Source organism: Kryptolebias marmoratus, linkage group LG6, assembly GCF_001649575.2.
Source record: "Kryptolebias marmoratus isolate JLee-2015 linkage group LG6, ASM164957v2, whole genome shotgun sequence".
Taxonomy (NCBI): Eukaryota; Metazoa; Chordata; class Actinopteri; order Cyprinodontiformes; family Rivulidae; genus Kryptolebias; species Kryptolebias marmoratus.
The window spans coordinates 6,158,214-6,178,238 of record NC_051435.1 but is presented as its reverse complement, the minus strand read 5'-3'; the positions used below and the strand labels follow the sequence as shown (position 1 = coordinate 6,178,238).

Below are 20,025 nucleotides of genomic sequence, written 5' to 3'. Positions count from 1 at the left end.
AAACCTAAAGAAAAGCCATTATTATTTGAAGTCACACTCTGTGCTACCATGGTTGCAGTTCTCTTCGTCACTGTGATCCATACAGTCCAACACATCGTCACAACGCCAGCGCCGGGGGATACAGTGAGCGCGATTCAGACACAGGAACTCATCCTCTCTGCACTCCTTCACACAGCCAACCTGTCCACAAAGACACAATGTAAATTATTAATCAGCTATGAAAGGAAAGGAAGAAAAAGAAAAAAAGTTGCTTTAACAAATTGATCTATGATCTGTGAACTCGCTCAGAACTGATGTGGTGGTCATTTTAAAGATGCCTTGCTGCACCATCTTTACGTGAAGCTGCACTGACCTCATCTGAACCATCTAAACAGTTGTCATGTCCATCACACCGCAGGCTGGCAGACACACACCCACCGCTGGCGCACACATACTCATTCACGGAGCAAGAAGGGACAACTGGAAAAGGAAACATACATTAGTTACATGTGTCTTCATAAAAAAAAACAAAACCAAAAAAAACCCCCCAAAAAAACACGTGACATTTTCTCTTTCTTGTTTTCTAAACAAGTGGAAAGTTTCTCACTGATGTAGTGCTGATGAATAAATAAAGTGGCTTTTGGAAAAATAAAAAAAAATGGACATCTGGTTAAGATGCCTCCTGGACGCCTCCCTGGTGAGGTGTTCCGGGCACGTCCCACCGGGAGGAGGCCCAGAGGAAGACCCAGGACACGCTGGAGGGACTAAGTCTCTCGGCTGGCCTGGGAACGCCTTGGGATTCCCCCGGAGGAGCTGGCCCAAGTGGTTGGGGAGAGGGAAGTCTGGGTCTCCCTGCTTAGGCTGCTGCCCCCGCGACCCGACCCCGGATAAGCGGAAGAGGATGGATGGATGAAAAAAAATGGACTTGTCACTTCTGAATTCAAAATTAAATGTTTTATTTATTTATGTTTTTGCATACTTCCTGTTTTGCAGTTTGTCCAGTTAATGAGCAGGACATTTCCATTTTTCTGCAAAATTAGCTCATTTTGTACTGCAGTTCATTTGATTTTCAAAGTGTACAACTAACATGACACTACATGAAGATTTTCAAGCATATTTCTAAAATCTTCTGTACCCATTTCATTCTGTTGATCTTAAGATTTGGATTTATACTAACACAAATCAAACTGACCTTTTTATACAAGGACTTTGTGTTGCATGTATATCTTTGTAAAAGTTTAGAATAAAAATTGTTGTTTGCAATACAATTTATTTAAGTTTCACAGCAATAAGCTTTTTCACTGGAGTTTTTCACAACTAATGGGACTGTTAATTTAGAACAAATGTACAAAAATGTACTTATTTTGAACAAGTATGGAATGGTATATGCTTAATTAATTTAGTAATTTTATGGATCATTTTGATCCAGTGGATTTGGATTTTTTAGTGGATTAGGTGTGCTTTTCTACAGGTACCATCAGATCAGTTTGTGAAAAGTCTACAGGCTGGTTTAACATCTAAAACTCAGATCAGCCTATAAACGTTAGTTTGGCACCAACTGTTGAAGTAAAATGCATTTGAATGCCAGATTGCAAGTTTTCCGATCCCTCACCATTATTTAGTCTGTTTGGCTAATTATGTTGTTCCACCAATAAAAACATATTTTTAATTGCCCAGCAAAAGCACCCCAAATCATCCTTTTACAAAAAAAAAAAACATATTGGAAGTAGTTATTGTCTAAGTTTTCACCTGTTCCTTGACAACTCTTTTCATCTTCCCCCATCTTGCAGTCTTCTTGACCATCACACACCCATTTCAGTGAAATGCAGAGGTTGTTGTGACAACGAAACTGGTCATCTGCACAGTGTGCCTCACAGCCTTTCTGTGAACAAATATTAGGACAAAACAGGTAAAAAAAGCAAGAAGTTAAAAAAATAATATTGCTTTAAATTTTAAACATACAGTAGTTAAACAGTCAATTTGTTAAGTTTTATCTAAAATAAAATTAAATAATAAGTTAATATAAAATAAAGTAACAATCACTGGCAATATGACCCTTTAAAATAAGGCATTACTTATTTAAAAGTTTATCTAAAATATTTAGGCTCAAAACAGAAGGTCAAATATTTTTTACTTTTGATGTTTATAGTCATGTATTTTGAATCCTTTACCTAAATATATACTGTTGCTATTAGTCAGAAAACTTTCATCTCCAAAAACGTTTTAGGAAAAAAAAAAATTCTTTTCATTTCCATTTATTTTCCAACAGTATGGTCACAAATTCACAAAAATTTTTTTTGTCACTTTTCATTTGTTAGACATCCATAAAACCTCAGACAGATGTGAAGGGTGACCAGTAGAGGCAGTTTATGTAAAAACATAAAAATGAATGAAAGTGGAGGTACAGGGTTTTGCCCAACAGTGGCTTTCATAACACAGCCAGTAGCCACACTATTTTGTCTTTTTTTTTTTCTTTTTTTTTAAGATATGCATTAGTGTTTTAAAGTCACAAGAAAGCTTTTGAAATTTACTCTAATGGAACTAAGAATACATATGTGCACTTTCAAATCACACAAAAAATGTTCTGCACCTTCTGTTCATAACAGCTTTCTTGTTTTTTTTTTTGTTTTTTTTTAGGTTTATTATTCACCAGTTCACTCACAGCGGGACATACAGCACACAAAACCATAAAAGGACTTAAGAGTTTATGTCATGTTCAAGTCAGTATTGAGAAAAAAAAGAGGAAAAAAAAATCCTCTACATAATCTTTATTTATGCAAAATGGAGGCTGTTTTTCTAACCAAATATGCCTAGCATAACTGCGTCAAACATTTGCTACTGGTTGGAACCCCTCTTCCTGAAATTTATTGAAAACACCAAAGGTGGCCATTGGGGAGAAACATCATAATGGGTTAACTGGGGTTGCACCAATTTGCATAGGAAGACATTAATTGTAAAAAAATAAATCAAAGTAAATAAATAAAATACAGTGAAAATGTTAAAGAGGATAATAAATTAACAGGAATATTGTGCTGTAATAATGAGTCCTTGTCCTTGAATTATGTATCACATCACATTATTACCAGTGGTTAGGCTTTTCGTTTATTTATTTATTTCTGCATGAATCCTGTAAAAATAAAATCTTGTTATACCATGCAATTCTATAATAAATGCACATTTAGTTTTAATTCTTCACATAACAGTACTGTCAAATTACAACAGCAATTTGAGGCTTCTTAAATGAAGATATACACGAACAAAACAACCGGTCTTTGTTGGGCTGAAAGGCAGGGAGGATTAGGATTTCCATAGGGAAATGAATATGTGGTATTTCATGCACTAATGCACTTGAAAGCACAAGAATTCATCACGGTGATATATCCTGTCCAGCATTGTTCTGGAATGTGGCGACCATGACAAGGAGATTTGGATAAGCACAACGAATAATACTTCCAATGGGATTATTTCTTTGCAAACGGAGATATGTGCATCTAATTTCAGCTTTCTCTTACAGTTTGGATATTTAATCGGGGCTTGTGCTGTGAGCTATACAAGCAGTCCTGACAGGTGATCAATTAGAGACTAAATTTCACAACCCATATGGTATAATTTGGCTCATATCCACTGCAATTTCTGTTAGGCCTTTCAATGTCTTTTTGCATTGTTTTCACAGAATTACTCTTCCTGTATTGTGACCTGTAATTTTAATACTAGCTATTACTGACCCACTGATTATAGATCAGTTAACACATAATAATATAATACAAGAGGATTATTCACACTAATAAACAGCCATACACCAGACAGGAGAAAATGTCTTTGCGGGTATTGATTTTTCCTTTTTTTAAAGTATTTAATTTTTAATAAATACATGATGCTTTAACTCTTTAAGTGGGACTCCAGTTTCAAACACTGACCTCATCTGAATTATCCAAGCAGTCATAATCTCCATCACAGCGGAATCGGGAAGAAATGCACTCTCCATTTGCACAAGCAAAGTCTTTGTGGTTACAGGTGACTGGCTCTGCATTAAAAAAACAACATAGAAAATAAATAAAAACAGAACATAAAATCATGCCAGATCTTTTCTTTTTTTTCCCCAGTATTATGTTATACACAATAACATTCATCCCTTGATATAGCAATTAGTATTTTTTTTTTCCATGTTTAGAATCACACACTGTAAGTAAATCCATTTCATTCATTTAGTGACATTATGTTTTAGCAGTGAAAAAACTGGCAACGATGATCAAAATGTAAACACCTTAATTGCTGCTCTCACAGTAAGGGACAGAAAAGTTCTCCATGAAGCCAAAAATCTTGTCTCTGCCAATCTGCCATTTAGCAGTAGTACTGTCCCTGAGGACAATATTAGGATGCAGTTAAACAGCTGGATCAGATCCATTGTCTGAGCCCACCCCCTTGTTATCATGGACTGTTAGCTAACTCAGGATGTGTGTTATGAGTGGTGCTGCAACAGAGACTCCCAGCAGGCATTGCAGCAGAAATCTGATTTGCAGCACCTCTATTGTCTGCTAGTCCAGCTGCTTTATGTTTTATTTATTTTTTTTATTTTTTTCTTCCTTCCATCCAACCTTTGACTGGCCTTTATTTGCATTTTAAGTGACATTAATAGGTGTGGAGACTCAAGCATCTAATAAATCATGTAAAATGTGCATACTCTGCAAAAGCACACAGAAGGAGTGCATATACTCATATAATGTTCAGGCAAACAGCTCCACCCACATGGACACAAATAAAAGAACTTGAATACACAAAGGCATGTGGGATTTAACAAGGTGGGTTAGTGGTGTCACTCCACATGTAGCTATAATGTAGCTCAGGAGTTTAAGCCTTACTTTCTTCTCAGGGAAGCAGCTCAAATAAAAAGATTATGAAAAAGAGAGTTGAGTCAGGCGGTCTTGATGTGAAAATGGAACAATCATATCAGTCTGAATGCGTACCAAGGCGTGTATTTATGAGCATGGGACAGGGGATGTTTGTAGTGATGGAAAGAGCAGCCAGGTATCCTCCTAGGGATTAAACTCTTTACAGTGCATGCAGAGCATCAATAGTGTTTATAACCAAAATAAACAGAGCTAACAGCATGTGAAACTGTCAGGTACTCACTACAGTTCTCCTCGTCTGAGCCGTCTCCGCAGTCATTCTGGCTGTCACACCTCCAGTGGTCTGGGATGCAGTTGTTATTCTCACAGCGAAATTCATGAGGTCCACAGGTCTTTTCATCTTTTTCATTGGGAAAAAAATACAGGAAAGAAAATGGCTTCAAAGAGCATGAATATTAATAGAGTGCTAGCTATCGTATTTTCAATGCGTAATCATCATTTCCTCAGGGTTTCCTCAGTAGGTCTGACATTGAGTTCAAAACACAGTATGCACTCAAGAGGCTAATACACTGTAAAACAAAACACCTGACTGCTCCAACAATCTTATTCAATGGATTTAGGACAAGAAACTGGGAAAAAACGAATATTTTGGGTAGGATTTTTATTTCAGTGCACACCACATCCAAGATCCAAGCCGTGTTTCTGTTCTTGTTATTAAAACTAGTAAGAGAAAAACTGGCAGTGATAATATTTCAGATCCATTATTTATGTGACAACCTTTGTGACCGCTCTGGAAACCAAAACGCTCTTCAACTATTTGTAAAATAAATTCATTAATAAATAATGGCAGGATCTATAGGTCTGGCTATGATTTTTCATTTTTCAAATATGGATAAGAAATGGCCATAGTTGGTGGGCTCTGTTCTGTAGATGTATAACACAAGTTATAACAAGTTATAACTGATTCTTTTTTTACTATTGTCTTTAGGCCAGGAGCATTATGCAAACAAACTTGTATCTTCAGTGGAAAAGGTTGTTACAATTAAGCCTGACAGTTGTAGTGCCAGAAGGTTGTCAGTAATCCGGATAGAAACAGTAATATGGTAATATTTTCATATTTTGATAGAGCCTAAGGGACAATAAAACAACAACAACAACAAAAACGATATACTTAGACAGTTGGCCATAGAACCTCACCTCACATCACCACAGAATTAGAATCAGCAAGAACAATGGTTCCTAAACTCTTTAGCTCCTCCTGACTCACAAAATGATAGTGACAAAGGCTTGTGACCCCATCTACTGACAATTTAATATACAAAAACGGCTAATAACCCAATTAACATGGGCATAATGAGAACATAAACAGCCTTAACAGCAGTCATTTTTTTAAATAACTTATGACTACTGTTTTTATTCTTTGGAACAATTATGGTGAATATATTCCATAAGTGGTTTTATTATTATTATCATGTCAGTAGGTAAAACTAACTAACTAAATACATATCTCAGGTTTGATGGAGTACAAAGTCTGTACACAGGTGTGTCAGTGCTGACTTTCTGTTCCTGTTATATATATAAAAAAAAGTCTTCCCACTATAACTTGATAATGACTAAGGCAAAAATTATTAAAATATCCTCATTAGTTTTAAAATTCAAAAGGGATTGTTTATTTGCTAGCATTTTCCAAGAATAGGGTTTTAGAGTGAAACTGAGTTTGATAATGGCCAAGGTAACACTGCAAGAGAAGAAATGTGCCAAAGGAGGAGGGTGACAGATTCTGCCTGGATCTCTCTCCAACATGACAGCAGGAGGAGAAAATCAGGTGGGAAAGCTGAGAGCAACAAAGCTTTCATCAAAAAGCAGCTCAGGCAAAAAATATGAAGAAGAGAGGGGGAAAAAAGTGGGAGTATTTTCCTTTCAAGGTAAAATCTCATTATTAAGGTGAAAAGGAAAACTTTAGACTATGATGTATTTCAAGAAAAAGTGAATCAGGTATAAATTAAATGCTTCTTTTTTTACGAGTCAGTGGAAACTATTTAGTTAATGGTTTGTTAGTTGACTCAAAAACACAGCTTGAGGGGCTACAGTCATTAGTGAAGTAAACAAAGTGGGATATAATTATATATTTTATTAATATATATTGTTTTTCCTTCAAATTAATTGGCATAGACAATTAGGGAAAGTGCTACTTGAAATAAACTAGAAATTGCAAAGATCTAAATTAAATCAAAGCATTAGGGTTGAAGAAAGCAGAATCTAAATTGGATGGTGTTCACTCAAAGCCAGTCAAATCACTTGTCTTACTGCTCTGAAATTGTTGTGACAGCCACAGTGGAGCAGGACTGCAGCCTCTCAGAAAATAGAAACAGGCTTTACCAGCAAACGGTCCCTCTCTCAAATTGATGCAAAGACGAGAACACATTCTGAACGTAGCTCAGATATTCACAGGCAGATGGTGTGATTTTTAGTAGATTATGACTAAGATGATGAAAACTTTTAAAATAGACAACATTCAAACAATCTGAGTTTAGTTTTTGTCTTGAGTCGCAGCAATTAGCGGAAAAAAAACAGATGAATGTATTAATGACAAAATTCTTTTTTCACATTTTAGGCGTGATAACAAGTATATTTTTTTTATTTTAAAATGAAAATGAAAGAAAGAAAGAGAGAGAAATAAATAAATAAAGGAAAATATAACGAAGAATGAAAGATGATGCATACACAAACTTCTTTAGGATTTTTACATTTTCATTATTATAAGTAATATACTTCTCCAATCAAATTAGCTATGTATTAATAACTTGGGTCAAATATTTGTCCTTTAGTAATCAAGACAAGTAAAACAACTTATCCTGTAGAAATAAGTAGATGTGAACAAAACATGCTATTATTATTATTGTTATTATTACTAATATGTCACAATTCGATTCATTTTTTTCTAGTTTGATGAAGTCAAAGTTGATAAAACAATCGAACTGTATCGAAGTTCAGTATTTCTTTTAATTTAGTTTGGCCTAAAAAATGACAGGAAGGACAAAAACTACTGGAATAACACATTAAAATCTGTGAAAAATAGGACTAAAGAATGAAAACTTTATCAGATGTTACAAACCACTGATGTTTCTGTGACATCTCCAGAAATATATTTTTTTGTCCAACTTCACCTCTTTTATACATGCATGTTAAATAAACAGACACCTGGCTTTAAAGTGTTTATGCTCTGCCCTGCATCGTTGCATGTGACTGAAGAGCATGTTTAAAATCTTAATGTGTCATTCATAGACTCTGCAGTGAAATATGAGTTAGGCTATGAGAGCAAATAATAAAGTTGAGTCATCCTTAGTTGCACCAGAGTGAACCCAAGTGTAAAATTAAGTCAAATTAAATCAAATTTTTAGAAGTGTATTAGAGTTATTTCTGGTAAAATAGATTCCCACAACTCACCACAGTTAGCCTCATCTGACCCATCTGCACAGTCAGGGTCCTCATCACAAACCCAGAGTTTGGAGATACAGTGCATGGAGGCCTTACACTGGAACTGGTCAGGGGAGCAGGTGCTTTCAGCTATATTCAGAAACAGTATGAATGTATGTAAAAGACAAGGATAACATATTTTATCATTCTGGATGAAATCTGTATATGTAGAAAGACCTGAGTCATCATAGAGAGTTACTGTGGTGCAAAAAGCCAGAGAAAAAGCAAATTATGCCTCCCAAACAGCTCCTTTGCCCTCATTTCCAGTGTTATATTATAACAAGGTGGCAGCAGCCACTTTTATATAACTTGACATTGTTTCAAATAGCATTTCTAATTTCAGCCGTGCAGTGTTTATTACAAAGGTGCATTCAAAATCACATCCAATCATGCTGGAAGTTTGAGCTTGGCTGAGGTAATTAGCTTCAGTTTAATTAAAGTTTTTTTTCTTTCCACTCCTGACTTTCCTGCAGCCTGCTTCCCTCACTCTCACCCCTTCTGTAATCGTATGAAAGCCAAATACAGCAGTCGGAAACACTTGAATGGGGTGTGATATTCTGACGAGTTACATCATTGCAGACAAAATCTGTTCTTATCCTCTGTGTGATTCAATTTCTAATCCCTTTTCACAGCAGCAGGCCATAACAGGGGTTGTCTCTGGAATACTTAATGAGACCCATGTAATCCTAATGGAGTCCTATATGTTGTTCAAGCATAAGCATGAATCAACTGTCTAAAAAAAAGCACAGTTAGGATGATTTGTCTGAATCCATTAGATTTTATTTCTGAAATACTTCCTTTTTTTGTTTTGTTTTGTTTTTCTCTGTACTGTTTGCACAAACTGATCACACTTTTTAAAATGTAAACTCTCAAGGCCTTGGCCACACAACAGATTTTTCCAAAACAATCAATTTATTTGTCAGTTCCAAAATAATCCTTGTAAACATGGTGTCCTTTCTGGAAATGTCTTCATCCACAAAGAAACACTGAAAATGACCCAAAACACATTATAATCACTATGTCTGGCCTGTATGTTGCGCTCTAACGCTGCCCAAAAATACACCGAAACAGGAAACAAGGTGATGACACGTGGTGTTGAAATTTTTTTTTTTCACTCTTGAACTCATTTTAAAGAAAATACTTGTTTATTCACAACAAAAACATCCCAGTGTGAATGGTCCCTAATTGAAAGCAACTGAAGACAACAAAAAAGCAGGTTCTTACGGCAGTCTGTCTCATCCTCTCCATCGCCACAATCATCCTGACCATTGCAGCGTAGGTTAAGTGGAATGCATTTTTGTTTCCTGGTGCACTTGAACTGGCCTGACAGACAGATGTATGTCTCTGAAAGAGAAAAGAAAAGAAACAAACAAACAAACAAAAAAAAAAAAACACGCTTCTTTAGTTGCTTTTATTAATTCTGCTAAGTCCTTGATGTTTTATAGATCAGACATAAATTAGATGTTTTATTTTTGGAGCTGCGTTTATGAAAAACAGTTGCAAAATTAAAGGTTTTCAGAATCAATTTATTCACCGTAGCAACTCTTTTCAGGATTGTCAATTATTTGTTGTATATAAATTATCAAAAATGTTTTTGAAAAGACGTTAATTAAAAGTAGAACATAACTTTGATTTATTGTCAAACATAAATATATCCAGTTGACAAAATTGACAATTCACCATATGACTCAGAAATAATTGCTAAATTGGAGCAGAATTTATTTTAGAAAATCATAGACTAATAATGACACCCCCCCTACCACAGTTGGCTTCATCTGTGTTGTCACCACAGTCGTTCTCTCCATCACAGATAAAGGGAGGAAGAGCACAGAGCCCGGTGCCACACTGAAAACGCCCTGGCTGACATTTGAATTCCGCTGTGAAGGAGATAATATTGTGCAGTGAGCGATTAAAACAATAATAAAAAAAAAGCTGTAGCAAAAACATGAAACAAAAAAGTAAAAAAAAAAAAAGTTTAGTCATTCCAAAATAAATGTTGTTTACAACTACTGCAAGTAAAAGCCAACCCTGAAATTACATGGCACGTACGGCAATCTGGAGGTTCGTCCGAGCCATCCCCACAGTCATCGACTGTGTCACACTTCCACCAAAAAGGGATACACTCATCTGTCCCACAGCGGAACTATGTTAAAATGAAAAAGAAAATGAAAAGGTCAGCATACATGCTTGACAGTCTGCTTAAACTTCAACATTCTTCAAAGCTAGAGTTGCAATCAATACACAAACATTTCCTACGCCCCTCGTGTCAGAAAAGAACAGCCTATGAAAGTAAAGCAATTTGCCTTCAGGGGAACAGTAGTGATCAGACCAGAGGAACAAACAAGATGATCACAGTAAGTGTAGACGTGGGAGGGAAGAAAAATGGCTCTGACCTGACTGGAGGTGCAGTTGGAGAGGCAGGTTTTATTGTCGGCAGCTAAGTAAAAATTTGTGGGACAGGCACATTTGTGTTCCCCACCGGGAGAAAGAAGACATAAGTGGCTGCATCCCCCATTAGCAATCTGGCACTGGTGCTTGGGCACTGGATAGAAGAATAGAAGTACAAGAACTGCATGACACAAACCATTTTCTTCTTCAAACTAAAAAAAAAAAAAGAAAGAGTCTCAAAGTACTGGTTGGTTTGGAAGGACAGGACAAACATAAGTGTCTGATGGACGTCATACCTTCAGGTTGGCGGAGGGAGTGGTAGACTTTGATTGATTTGATAGCCTGCCATGAGTTGAGGAGCTCAATCCCTTGGGCGCCAGTAGTCTTGTGAGCACGTCGCAATGATTTGGACTTCCCATCAGTCCAATACACAAAGTCCTCAAACAAAGTCAGTGCCATTACTCCTTGGATGTGATCATAGGACACTGGAATAGGGCACATCTTGTATTCAGTAGAATTCTGTTTTATTCAATTTAGGATGTGAGGTGTGTAATATTGTCATTATTAATTTGCCCATTGAGTCTAATAAAGTTCCTTGAATCTGACTTTTATTAAAAGCTTTACTATATTTAACATCAATTTCAGCACTTACACAATGCCATTGCCTTGTTAACACTGCCATGTTAAAATGTCACGATGCATTTCTTGTATTTATATTCAGCTGAACATTGTCTTATTGTAGAACACAATGTACTGTCACCTTTCCGTCTTTGAGTGCCATCCATGTTGGCAAACAGGATGTGGTTATCGTCTGCCCAGTAGAGTCTCTTGTTGGTATAATCAATGGTGAGAGCAGTGGGGCTATAGATCTCAGTGTCAATGATAACCATTTGCCCTCGGCCATCCATGCCTATACGCCCGATGTGAGGAGGTTCACAGCAGTCTACCCAGAACACATACCTAATTGAAAATATTGTGCAGTTTAAAAAGCTATGTGTTACAGCAAACACTGTAAATATGTGTAGCTATGCTGAAGAAACAAGTCAATATAACACACATAAAAAGGGAATTCAGACAATGCATTCTAAAAATATTGTAACATGCATGGGTTTTAGATTTAGAAAAAGGAAAAAAAAAGATAAAAGTAAGCTTAGACAGAATTAAAATAGAACAAATTAGGAATTATAATTATAGTGCAGTTACAGTGCTCAAGATATGAATAAATTACCCCAAACAGTATTATCAAATGGTACAATAAACAAAAAACCCTAATTCAAAACAGGAAAAATTTTTCTGGATTTTTTTTTTTCTCAAAGGCACAAATCATCAAATCCAAGACAAAATAGTTTGTTAAACGTGAGCTGCATTTTAAAGTGTTCAGGTTTTAAAAGGCCTGTGTATATTTATGTTATTCTGGTAAATCTATTTATCCTAAAATCTAATAAAAGAAAATAAATTACAAACCCAGTCTGAGGATCTAGAACTAAATCAGTGGGGTTCTTGAGACCAGCGCTGATCAAGATGGTAGGATAGAGGCCATTAGCTTTGGAGACTTCCAGTGTTTTCTTTTCTGCATCACACCAGTACAGATTCTTTCCAATCCAATCCACAGCTAAAGCGCTCGGCACTGCTGTTCTATGAACTATCTGTTAATGCAGATAGAAAGCAAGAAAATTTAAAGGATAGGTTAGTTCATGGCATATGTTTACATTTTTTAACATTTTTAGTTAATGCATGCAAATGAATTAATGACATTTGAGTAAAAATTATTTTAATTTATACAAAAAATAAAAAAAGAGACTTAAATTCATTACAAATACATTGCAAAAAAATAGAAACATTTTTCAGTCTTATCTGTTCTCTTAACATTCTGAACAGAAATGAACTGAGATTTGGTGTAAAGATTTTGTCTTTGTGTGTTGCCATGGTAATGACTACACATACATTTCCTGTGTGAGAAAAGGCTGTTCAGAATACTGCAGGGTGGCCATTAATGACCAAAAGCCACAGAACTGAAGCCGGGACTTTATTTTAATGTACATTTGCATAGAGAACACTGTCAGACGAGATGAAAGCGTGCCTTTAAAATTGGTTTGCAAAGACAAGGCACATTTTTTGCATGAATTTACACTAAAATATCTGTAGAGCTTAACAACATATTTATTAAGGTCATATCATTCCCATTGTCACAGTGCTAGCTTCTTTTTTAAAGCTCAGGATCTAGGTGCTAGTTGCCCCAGTCAAAATGATATCACATAAGGTCTATGCGAACAACTTGATTAGTCGGGTGTGAAGAAAAGCACAGTTGTTTTACACTTTTTTTATAAGGTCAAGGGGTTGTGTCTAATGACTTTAAAATTAGACTCTATGGTTAAAAATGCTTCCCGCTGCGATATAATAGCTGCAGTTGTGACTTGATTAATGCTCTTAGCACTTGCATGCAGTACAGAGGGTAGTGTGACTCAACTGCCGATACAATGTTCTGCAAAACATAATTTATAAAAGATACCTTTAGTATGTGATACAGTAAACAAAAAAAATATATATGAAAATAAATGATTTATTGTTTATTTTACAAAGATATGCTAAAATAGTATGGACAGATTTGCACTATTATTCTTTGCGTTCTAGTCATGATTCAAACTAAGTATTTGACTTTAATTGTTATGACATGTGTCTTTAAGCTTCTGATCAGCCATTCAGTCTATTTAAAAGGAACAAACAGCAGGGTAGTTTAGTATGGTTGTCTGAGGTGCTCAGAAAAAAGAATATAGATATCCATGTTAAAGGTAAAGGCTACAAGACTATTTCCAAGCAGCTTCATATTCTTGTGATCACAGTTGCTAATACTAATAAAAGCATAAAGTTCAAGGGACTGTAGACAACCATGCCAGGTTGATCAGATGGATAGCATGAATGGTAGAGAAAGAGCCAAGGAAACAATCCAAAACCATTGGAGCTGAATTCCAAGGTCAAGGTATGTTGCTTTCTGATCACACCATTTGTCACATTTTCAATCATAGTTGGGCTTCATGGAAGAAGAGGGCTCCACTATTAGCTGAAAAACACAAAATAGCCAGACAAGAATTTGCCAAAATGCATGTTGACAAGCCCCAGTGTTTCTGGGGGAAGTTTCTGGGAATGATGAGACATAACTGGAGCTTTTTGGCCAGTCACATTACTTTTTTTTTCTTTTTTTTTTGATTATTGTGGAATGGTACCAAAAAAAAGAATAAATAAATACTTGCTTTTGTATTTTTTGCAGAAACTTTGTATTTCATAAGTGATGCCATTTAACTGTAGTAAACAAAATTAAAGGAATCCCCAGGAAGTTCTATAAAGCTTGTGAGCCAGTATGAGCTTGTGAGTCAAATCAGTGTGCCAGCTGGCAGCTAAAGCTAGTGTCTCAAAAACAAACTTTATTTCTCAATATTTCAGCACCCCTGCAATATGTCATTAAAGAGCATGATGCAGGAACATGATGGATCTGCATTGTCTTGGCAAACACACAAAGTTGTCTGCTGGCCACACTTGGACAACATGGCTAAAAACAGTGATATTTATTGTCCAAGAGCCTTTATAAAAACTGTCTCATGATGCAAAATCAGAATTGGTTACATTTTAAGTATAGTTGTTGTGGCTTTATTGCTGTATGGCTCACAATGACTAACTTCCATCAAATAAAACTAAAAATGTTAACATTTGAATATGACTTTTCAAAAAAAAGAAAAAAAGCCAAATGATTCCACAGACTGTTTGGATGATTAGTACAGTCACCAATTTCAACTTAAGTAGACACTTTTTCATTCAGTCCTCTGAAGTGAAAGATTTATTTACATAACATAACTTTTCTTCAGAAAACTAAGATTTAAAAAAGGTTTGCTTTTTCACACAAACTGAAACAACAATCTTAAAACTGTTGACACTATAAGTCTGGTGCATCATAAGTAGAAAGAACTGTCCAAGTTTTATGATGAAGTTACATTTTAATCAACACACATCAGTTAAACTGTCTTGGTTTAGAAAGAGAACAGATGGCTTTTTTGTATTTTTTTTTCACACAGAGGGAACCTGTGTGAGTGACTGTGGATATCAGTGACTTTTTAATTAACCTGATGTCAGAAGCTCCTGGATCTCTGTTTCAGACAGTTTGTCCTACTGCTAAGCCGTGACAGTGGCTAAAACAGAGACTGGGGAGGTAACAGAGCTGAATAAGCCTGTTTCCCATCACACAAATACTAATGAGATGTGGAATAGGGAACCAGGAGGTGTTACACTGATGTCCCATTGTCCCCTGTCTCTAGGATCCAATCTTATGACCTTGACCAACCTGGCGATTACCCCTAAGAACAGTTTAGTAACATAAGGTGAACCACATCTGTCTGCAAGCCATTAGTTATATTCACAAGCACACTTCAACTGCTACATGGCAAGCAAGTCAGTGTCTGCTGGCACAGCTAAAATGAATTAATGTTAACCTTATAAAAAAAGACAAAAGACACCCATCTATGTTTGATATGTCACTCCACATATAGTCTGCAAAATAAAGTTCCTAAACTGAATAGCTTAATTATTTAACTCAATTAAGACAGAGCTAAAAGGTGCAAGTAGAAATCGAAACTGTAAGGCAAACCTAATGATTCCTGGATAATTTAAAACAAGGCAGCTTGTGACAATCAGTCACAGCAGCTAAATTCTTTAGTACCTTCAGGTCACTCCCATTGAGGCGCATCCTGTTGATCTTTCTACCACTTGGCCTGGTTGAGTCCACCCAATAGATAAATTCCTTCTTGTAATCAAAATCTAGGTGGATGATGTTGAAGAGGCCCTGGAAATTACAGACAGGACACAATAAATAAATAAATAAATAAATAAATAAATGGATCAGGTTTACTTTTCTGTGAGGAGGTGAAAATATTAAGTTGTCACTCTGACTGTCAACAGAAATATGGAATTTAATGAATTTACCACTGAATTTATTGATAAAGTTCTACATGCTTTTTTGCCTCAATAGTTAAATGTATCTATAAAACAAACAAACAAACAAAAAACTATCCTAACTATGCCTGTTTCTTAATCACTATGAGACAGTTTTGAATCAAAAATTGCAGTGTTAAAATTAACAGTTCATTATAACATGTATAAACACAAATGTAATGGAGGTGGTCTGCAGATACAACTCTACATTTTTTTGGATATAATTTTTGCCACACAGGCAATATTGATCTTTGGTGATTTCCTCCTTTGGTTCCAATCCCTTCTGCAATACAAACCATTTGAAGAGTGGATAAAGAACAAGCTGAAGTCCGATCAAAGCAGTATAGTGAGGTACTTCCCTTCAATGGTTTGCTCCTAAGATTTCACTGTCAGTCAGACAGTGCTACAGGCCAAGCAAGTTCCCCCACCCTGCTGTCTCACACTGTAGGTGCCTCAGAAAGATGTCAGATAATCTGACAGGTGAAATTAGATGTCTTCATTAGATCATCAACACCCTCACAGACAGGCGCCAAAGTGTCCTGGGGGAACCTTTGTGGACTCTAAACAACAGTTTCACAGATGGAACCTATATGATTGTTTTAACAGCACTTTTACAACTGGACTGCATTTTTTTTCCATTCATTTACCCTGTAGACAAAAACCTGTGAATCTGAAAGTCAAGAAAAAGAAAGAGCGTGAGAGAGAGAGAGAGAGTGAGAGAAGGCAATCCAAACTAAAAATATAATGACGTGCACATTTTTTTCCTAACAGTGGCATCAATATCTTATTGATTTCTTGGTTCTTATTTGACTCTTTTTTTTTCTAACACAAGTCACATAGTGTGACAGTAAAACAGCAGGCCTGTGTGTGTGGGTCAGATGACTCTTTTGGCTTTTTGTTACCACCCCAACAAAACTCCTAGGAGGGGAGAGTTTCCATAGTAACTGCTGCCACTATGGTGAACACATGAAAATTATATTTCACGTAGGAAAAAAAAAATCAACAACTAATTATTTTGAAACAGAATACTTGAGCATTATGTGGTGTAAATCCACATTATGTTTGTTGTTCTTTTAATCCATAGGGTCTATTTTTCTCTGAAATCTAATGAAATGCATGTTGACTGCTTCTATTTAAAGCCAGAGCCCATTGATTAACCTCTCATTAGTCACCAACCCACTTGGTCTGCATGTTGGAGGCAAACAATAATATCTTCATTGTGGTAGGTGGACATATTTAGCTTTACCAATGCATAAATAGAATTATTAGCTGATTTGAACAGGATGTGTAATAATGTACATTAAAGTATTGTGAGGTCAGCTCCTGCTCCTGGTAGCATATAGTGACTGAAGTGAATGCCGCCTGAGGAGAACTCCAAAGCAGATAGCAAATGAGCTGAATGGAGACTACAGTATAGGACACTCGATGATTTACTGTAAATAACATCCTGCTTTTTGCGACAATCAAAAGTCAAATATAAGCAGCAGTGATGCCATCTAGAAATAATGGACATGTATTTCCCATGGGGTTCTCAATGGGGTCATCTCTCTGCTCTTTAACAATGCAAACTGCCATTTTTTTTTAACCACACTTGAGATGATGGCTAGGAAATTATGACAAACTAAAAGTATCTTGTTAAAAAAATCTAAAATACTGAATAATAATAATAATAAGAAGAAGAATATATTATTATTATCTAACTAAAACTAAAAATGACATTCATTTCATCAATTTAATTGATTTATTCAGGAAGACTCAGTAACACTGGGTAACACTTGAATATTTTTTTCCAGTTTGATTTAATTATATTTGCCAAAATATTGCTTTATATTTGTAATTATTTTTGTCATTAACCTGGAGTTCCTTCCTGAAGAAACTATGCTTGGTCCAATGGTCTGTGTTTTTTCCCGTCCTCTCAAGTCCTCAGTTGCTCGAGGCTGATGGACTGAGGCTGGTTTTGCTGGAGGTTTCCTCCTGTTTAATAAGAGTCATTCCTTTCCACTGTCACAGCTGTGCTTGGTCCCAATGTGGGACTGTCTGAAGTGAAGTCTCAACACAAACCTTTTACTAATTGGCATTCTATAAATTTAGTTTTACTGTTATTTTATCAACAGCTGTCAGAATGTACCACTAAATGGGAATTTTTATGAATGTTCCCTTTTTTAGTTATAGTTGTAAATGTATTTCATCTCTACATTTAGAAATGATAGTAATAACACTATACAATAGTGTTCATAACATTCAAACATTTACTTCAACATGTTTCTTCCATACACAGCTCAAGAGCAAGCTAGGTGAGAGAAGGATAGGTCAAACAGATACATCCATTTTACATATCACATACCTGTTTCAAGATTGTGTAATTTGAGCCATCCACACTGAGTTTGCGGATTTCATGGTGGTCTGCCATAATAAGAAAGGGCTCCTCAGCTGAAGTAAAGAACATGCAGCATTAGATTATATAAATTGTTATGCAGTGAAACTCTCAAAATAACAAAGCTAAAGTCAAGCTGACCTGACAGAGCCTTGCATGTGTTGGGACTGCGATCCACAGCTTCGTAACCATCCACGCACAGACACCTGTAGGACCCATAGGTGTTGATACAGCGCTGGCTACAAGGAAGGGTAGTGGAGCATTCATCAACATCCACGCATGTCTTCCCATCGTCTTTCAGGTGGAAACCAGGCCAGCATTTACACTAATAGAAAAAGGAAGAAACTATGAAAAACAGTAGAATTATACCCTTCATCTTAAATAAAAACATAAAAGAGATGTGTTACTATACTGCAATATGTTTTAAATACAACATGTTCTATGTATGCTGATATTACTTAGCTAGAAAGGTTTATTTATTTATCTTTTTTATTTGAATCATTACTGGTAAATTTAACTCCTCATTGTCTTTCTACTTGATATTTACCTATATTTAATATTTCCAGTTGTCAGGCATGCATGAAACCTCTGATACAATAAGAAACTTGATGTGATTATCAGTAAACCGCTGCTCACACAAGTAATAACTTCAAAAGTTTGACTAAAAAAATATATACAGAGAAATGGATTGACACTAAAGCCCAAGGATTATTGAGCCTATAATATATGTAATAGGAATAACAACATTTCTGCTCTATGACTTGCCAGCCAGCTGAGCATTTGAATCTGAGGTCAGTAGGACAGTTCAGTTTAGACTGTGCTTAAAACAAAGTTCAAACTTCAGTGGTATTTGAGAACAAAATTTCCTGTTAAGTATTTTTCTGCCACGTTGGAGTGTAATGATGCAGTCTTAGTTTGTGTATGAGCTGTCAGGTTAAGTAATATTATGCCAATGCATATGAATGTGGTATTTATATTACATAAGCCTTTTTGAGTTTAGTTTGTGTGCAAATGTGCATTTTTGAGCAGTTACTCAGAGTTCAGCAAGCCAGTCTTCCACACCATGTGAAAGCAAGAGTTGGACTGCTGTTGAGTATAAGCAACTGCCAGTATGAGGTAACCTTGATCAAAAATACTGAAATTTTACTGTAATGCAGCATTAAAAGTATTTTTTTAAACATATCACATGATCTTAGCAGTTTTATTTAAAAAAACAACATTTTTACTTCTGTCACTACTGCTGCTAAAATGATACCACCTAAATCTATACACTGAAATATAATAGAAATAGCTACAAAATTATTATTTTAAATGTTTCTTTATATGTATTTTGATGTAAATACACAGATACCCATAATGGAAAAAGGGAAACACAATTGTGTGTATTGACAGTTGTCCTCACTTTGAAATAAACACAACTTAAACATCCGAGATCAAACTGTTCATTTTAAAAATAATTGTCCTTCAACTGATGTTCACAGTGGTGGAAGACCTAAACTATAATATATAAACTATATTATGCAAATTTTTGAAACTGAAAGTACTTAATGTGCAGAGTATTAGTTTATTTTTGACCTTCTCCCTTTTGTAAAATTGAGTGCCAAATAACAATTTGCAGTAAATTTATTTTATCAGTAGAAATACTAACTTTAAAAGCCTGTTGCCAATGTCCAAGGGATAAATGACTGAGCCAGGACTCTGTATTTTGTTACAAAAATAAATAAATAAACTGTCAGAATGTTATGACCAACAAATGTGATTTTGAATCTGTGACTTATTAAGAATTATTGTATGCATTAAAACTAGAAACTGGCCCATACCTAGCCTCATTTCACCTCCTACAAAAAGCCCTAATTAAAACGATAAACAGAAGGCTTAAAGCAAGATATTGAACTGCATCTTTGTAGAGTTTTTACTGTAGTAAGTTACAACATTTCATTAAGATCATAAAAAGTATGTCAACCTAATAAAAAGTGTCTCTTT

The 20,025-nt window shown here is 35.6% G+C and overlaps 1 protein-coding gene across 5 annotated transcripts in view; it reads right to left on the bottom strand.

Moving 5' to 3' along the window:
* lrp1bb (low density lipoprotein receptor-related protein 1Bb) overlaps window positions 1–20,025 on the bottom strand; it is a 236,922-nt gene that overhangs the window by 26,677 nt on the left and 190,220 nt on the right. For all 5 annotated transcript variants that reach the window (XM_037976153.1, XM_017420710.3, XM_017420705.3 and 2 more), the window contains 16 exons: window positions 18,184–18,367; window positions 18,013–18,098; window positions 15,397–15,519; window positions 12,156–12,337; window positions 11,452–11,651; window positions 10,988–11,176; window positions 10,697–10,845; window positions 10,353–10,446; window positions 10,064–10,180; window positions 9,528–9,647; window positions 8,274–8,393; window positions 5,110–5,226; window positions 3,897–4,003; window positions 1,729–1,861; window positions 353–459; window positions 48–180 (listed from right to left, as the gene is read on the bottom strand). In XM_037976153.1, the coding sequence (XP_037832081.1) occupies window positions 48–180; window positions 353–459; window positions 1,729–1,861; window positions 3,897–4,003; window positions 5,110–5,226; window positions 8,274–8,393; window positions 9,528–9,647; window positions 10,064–10,180; window positions 10,353–10,446; window positions 10,697–10,845; window positions 10,988–11,176; window positions 11,452–11,651; window positions 12,156–12,337; window positions 15,397–15,519; window positions 18,013–18,098; window positions 18,184–18,367 (2,161 nt within the window). The remainder of the gene's footprint in view (window positions 1–47; window positions 181–352; window positions 460–1,728; window positions 1,862–3,896; window positions 4,004–5,109; window positions 5,227–8,273; window positions 8,394–9,527; window positions 9,648–10,063; window positions 10,181–10,352; window positions 10,447–10,696; window positions 10,846–10,987; window positions 11,177–11,451; window positions 11,652–12,155; window positions 12,338–15,396; window positions 15,520–18,012; window positions 18,099–18,183; window positions 18,368–20,025) is intronic.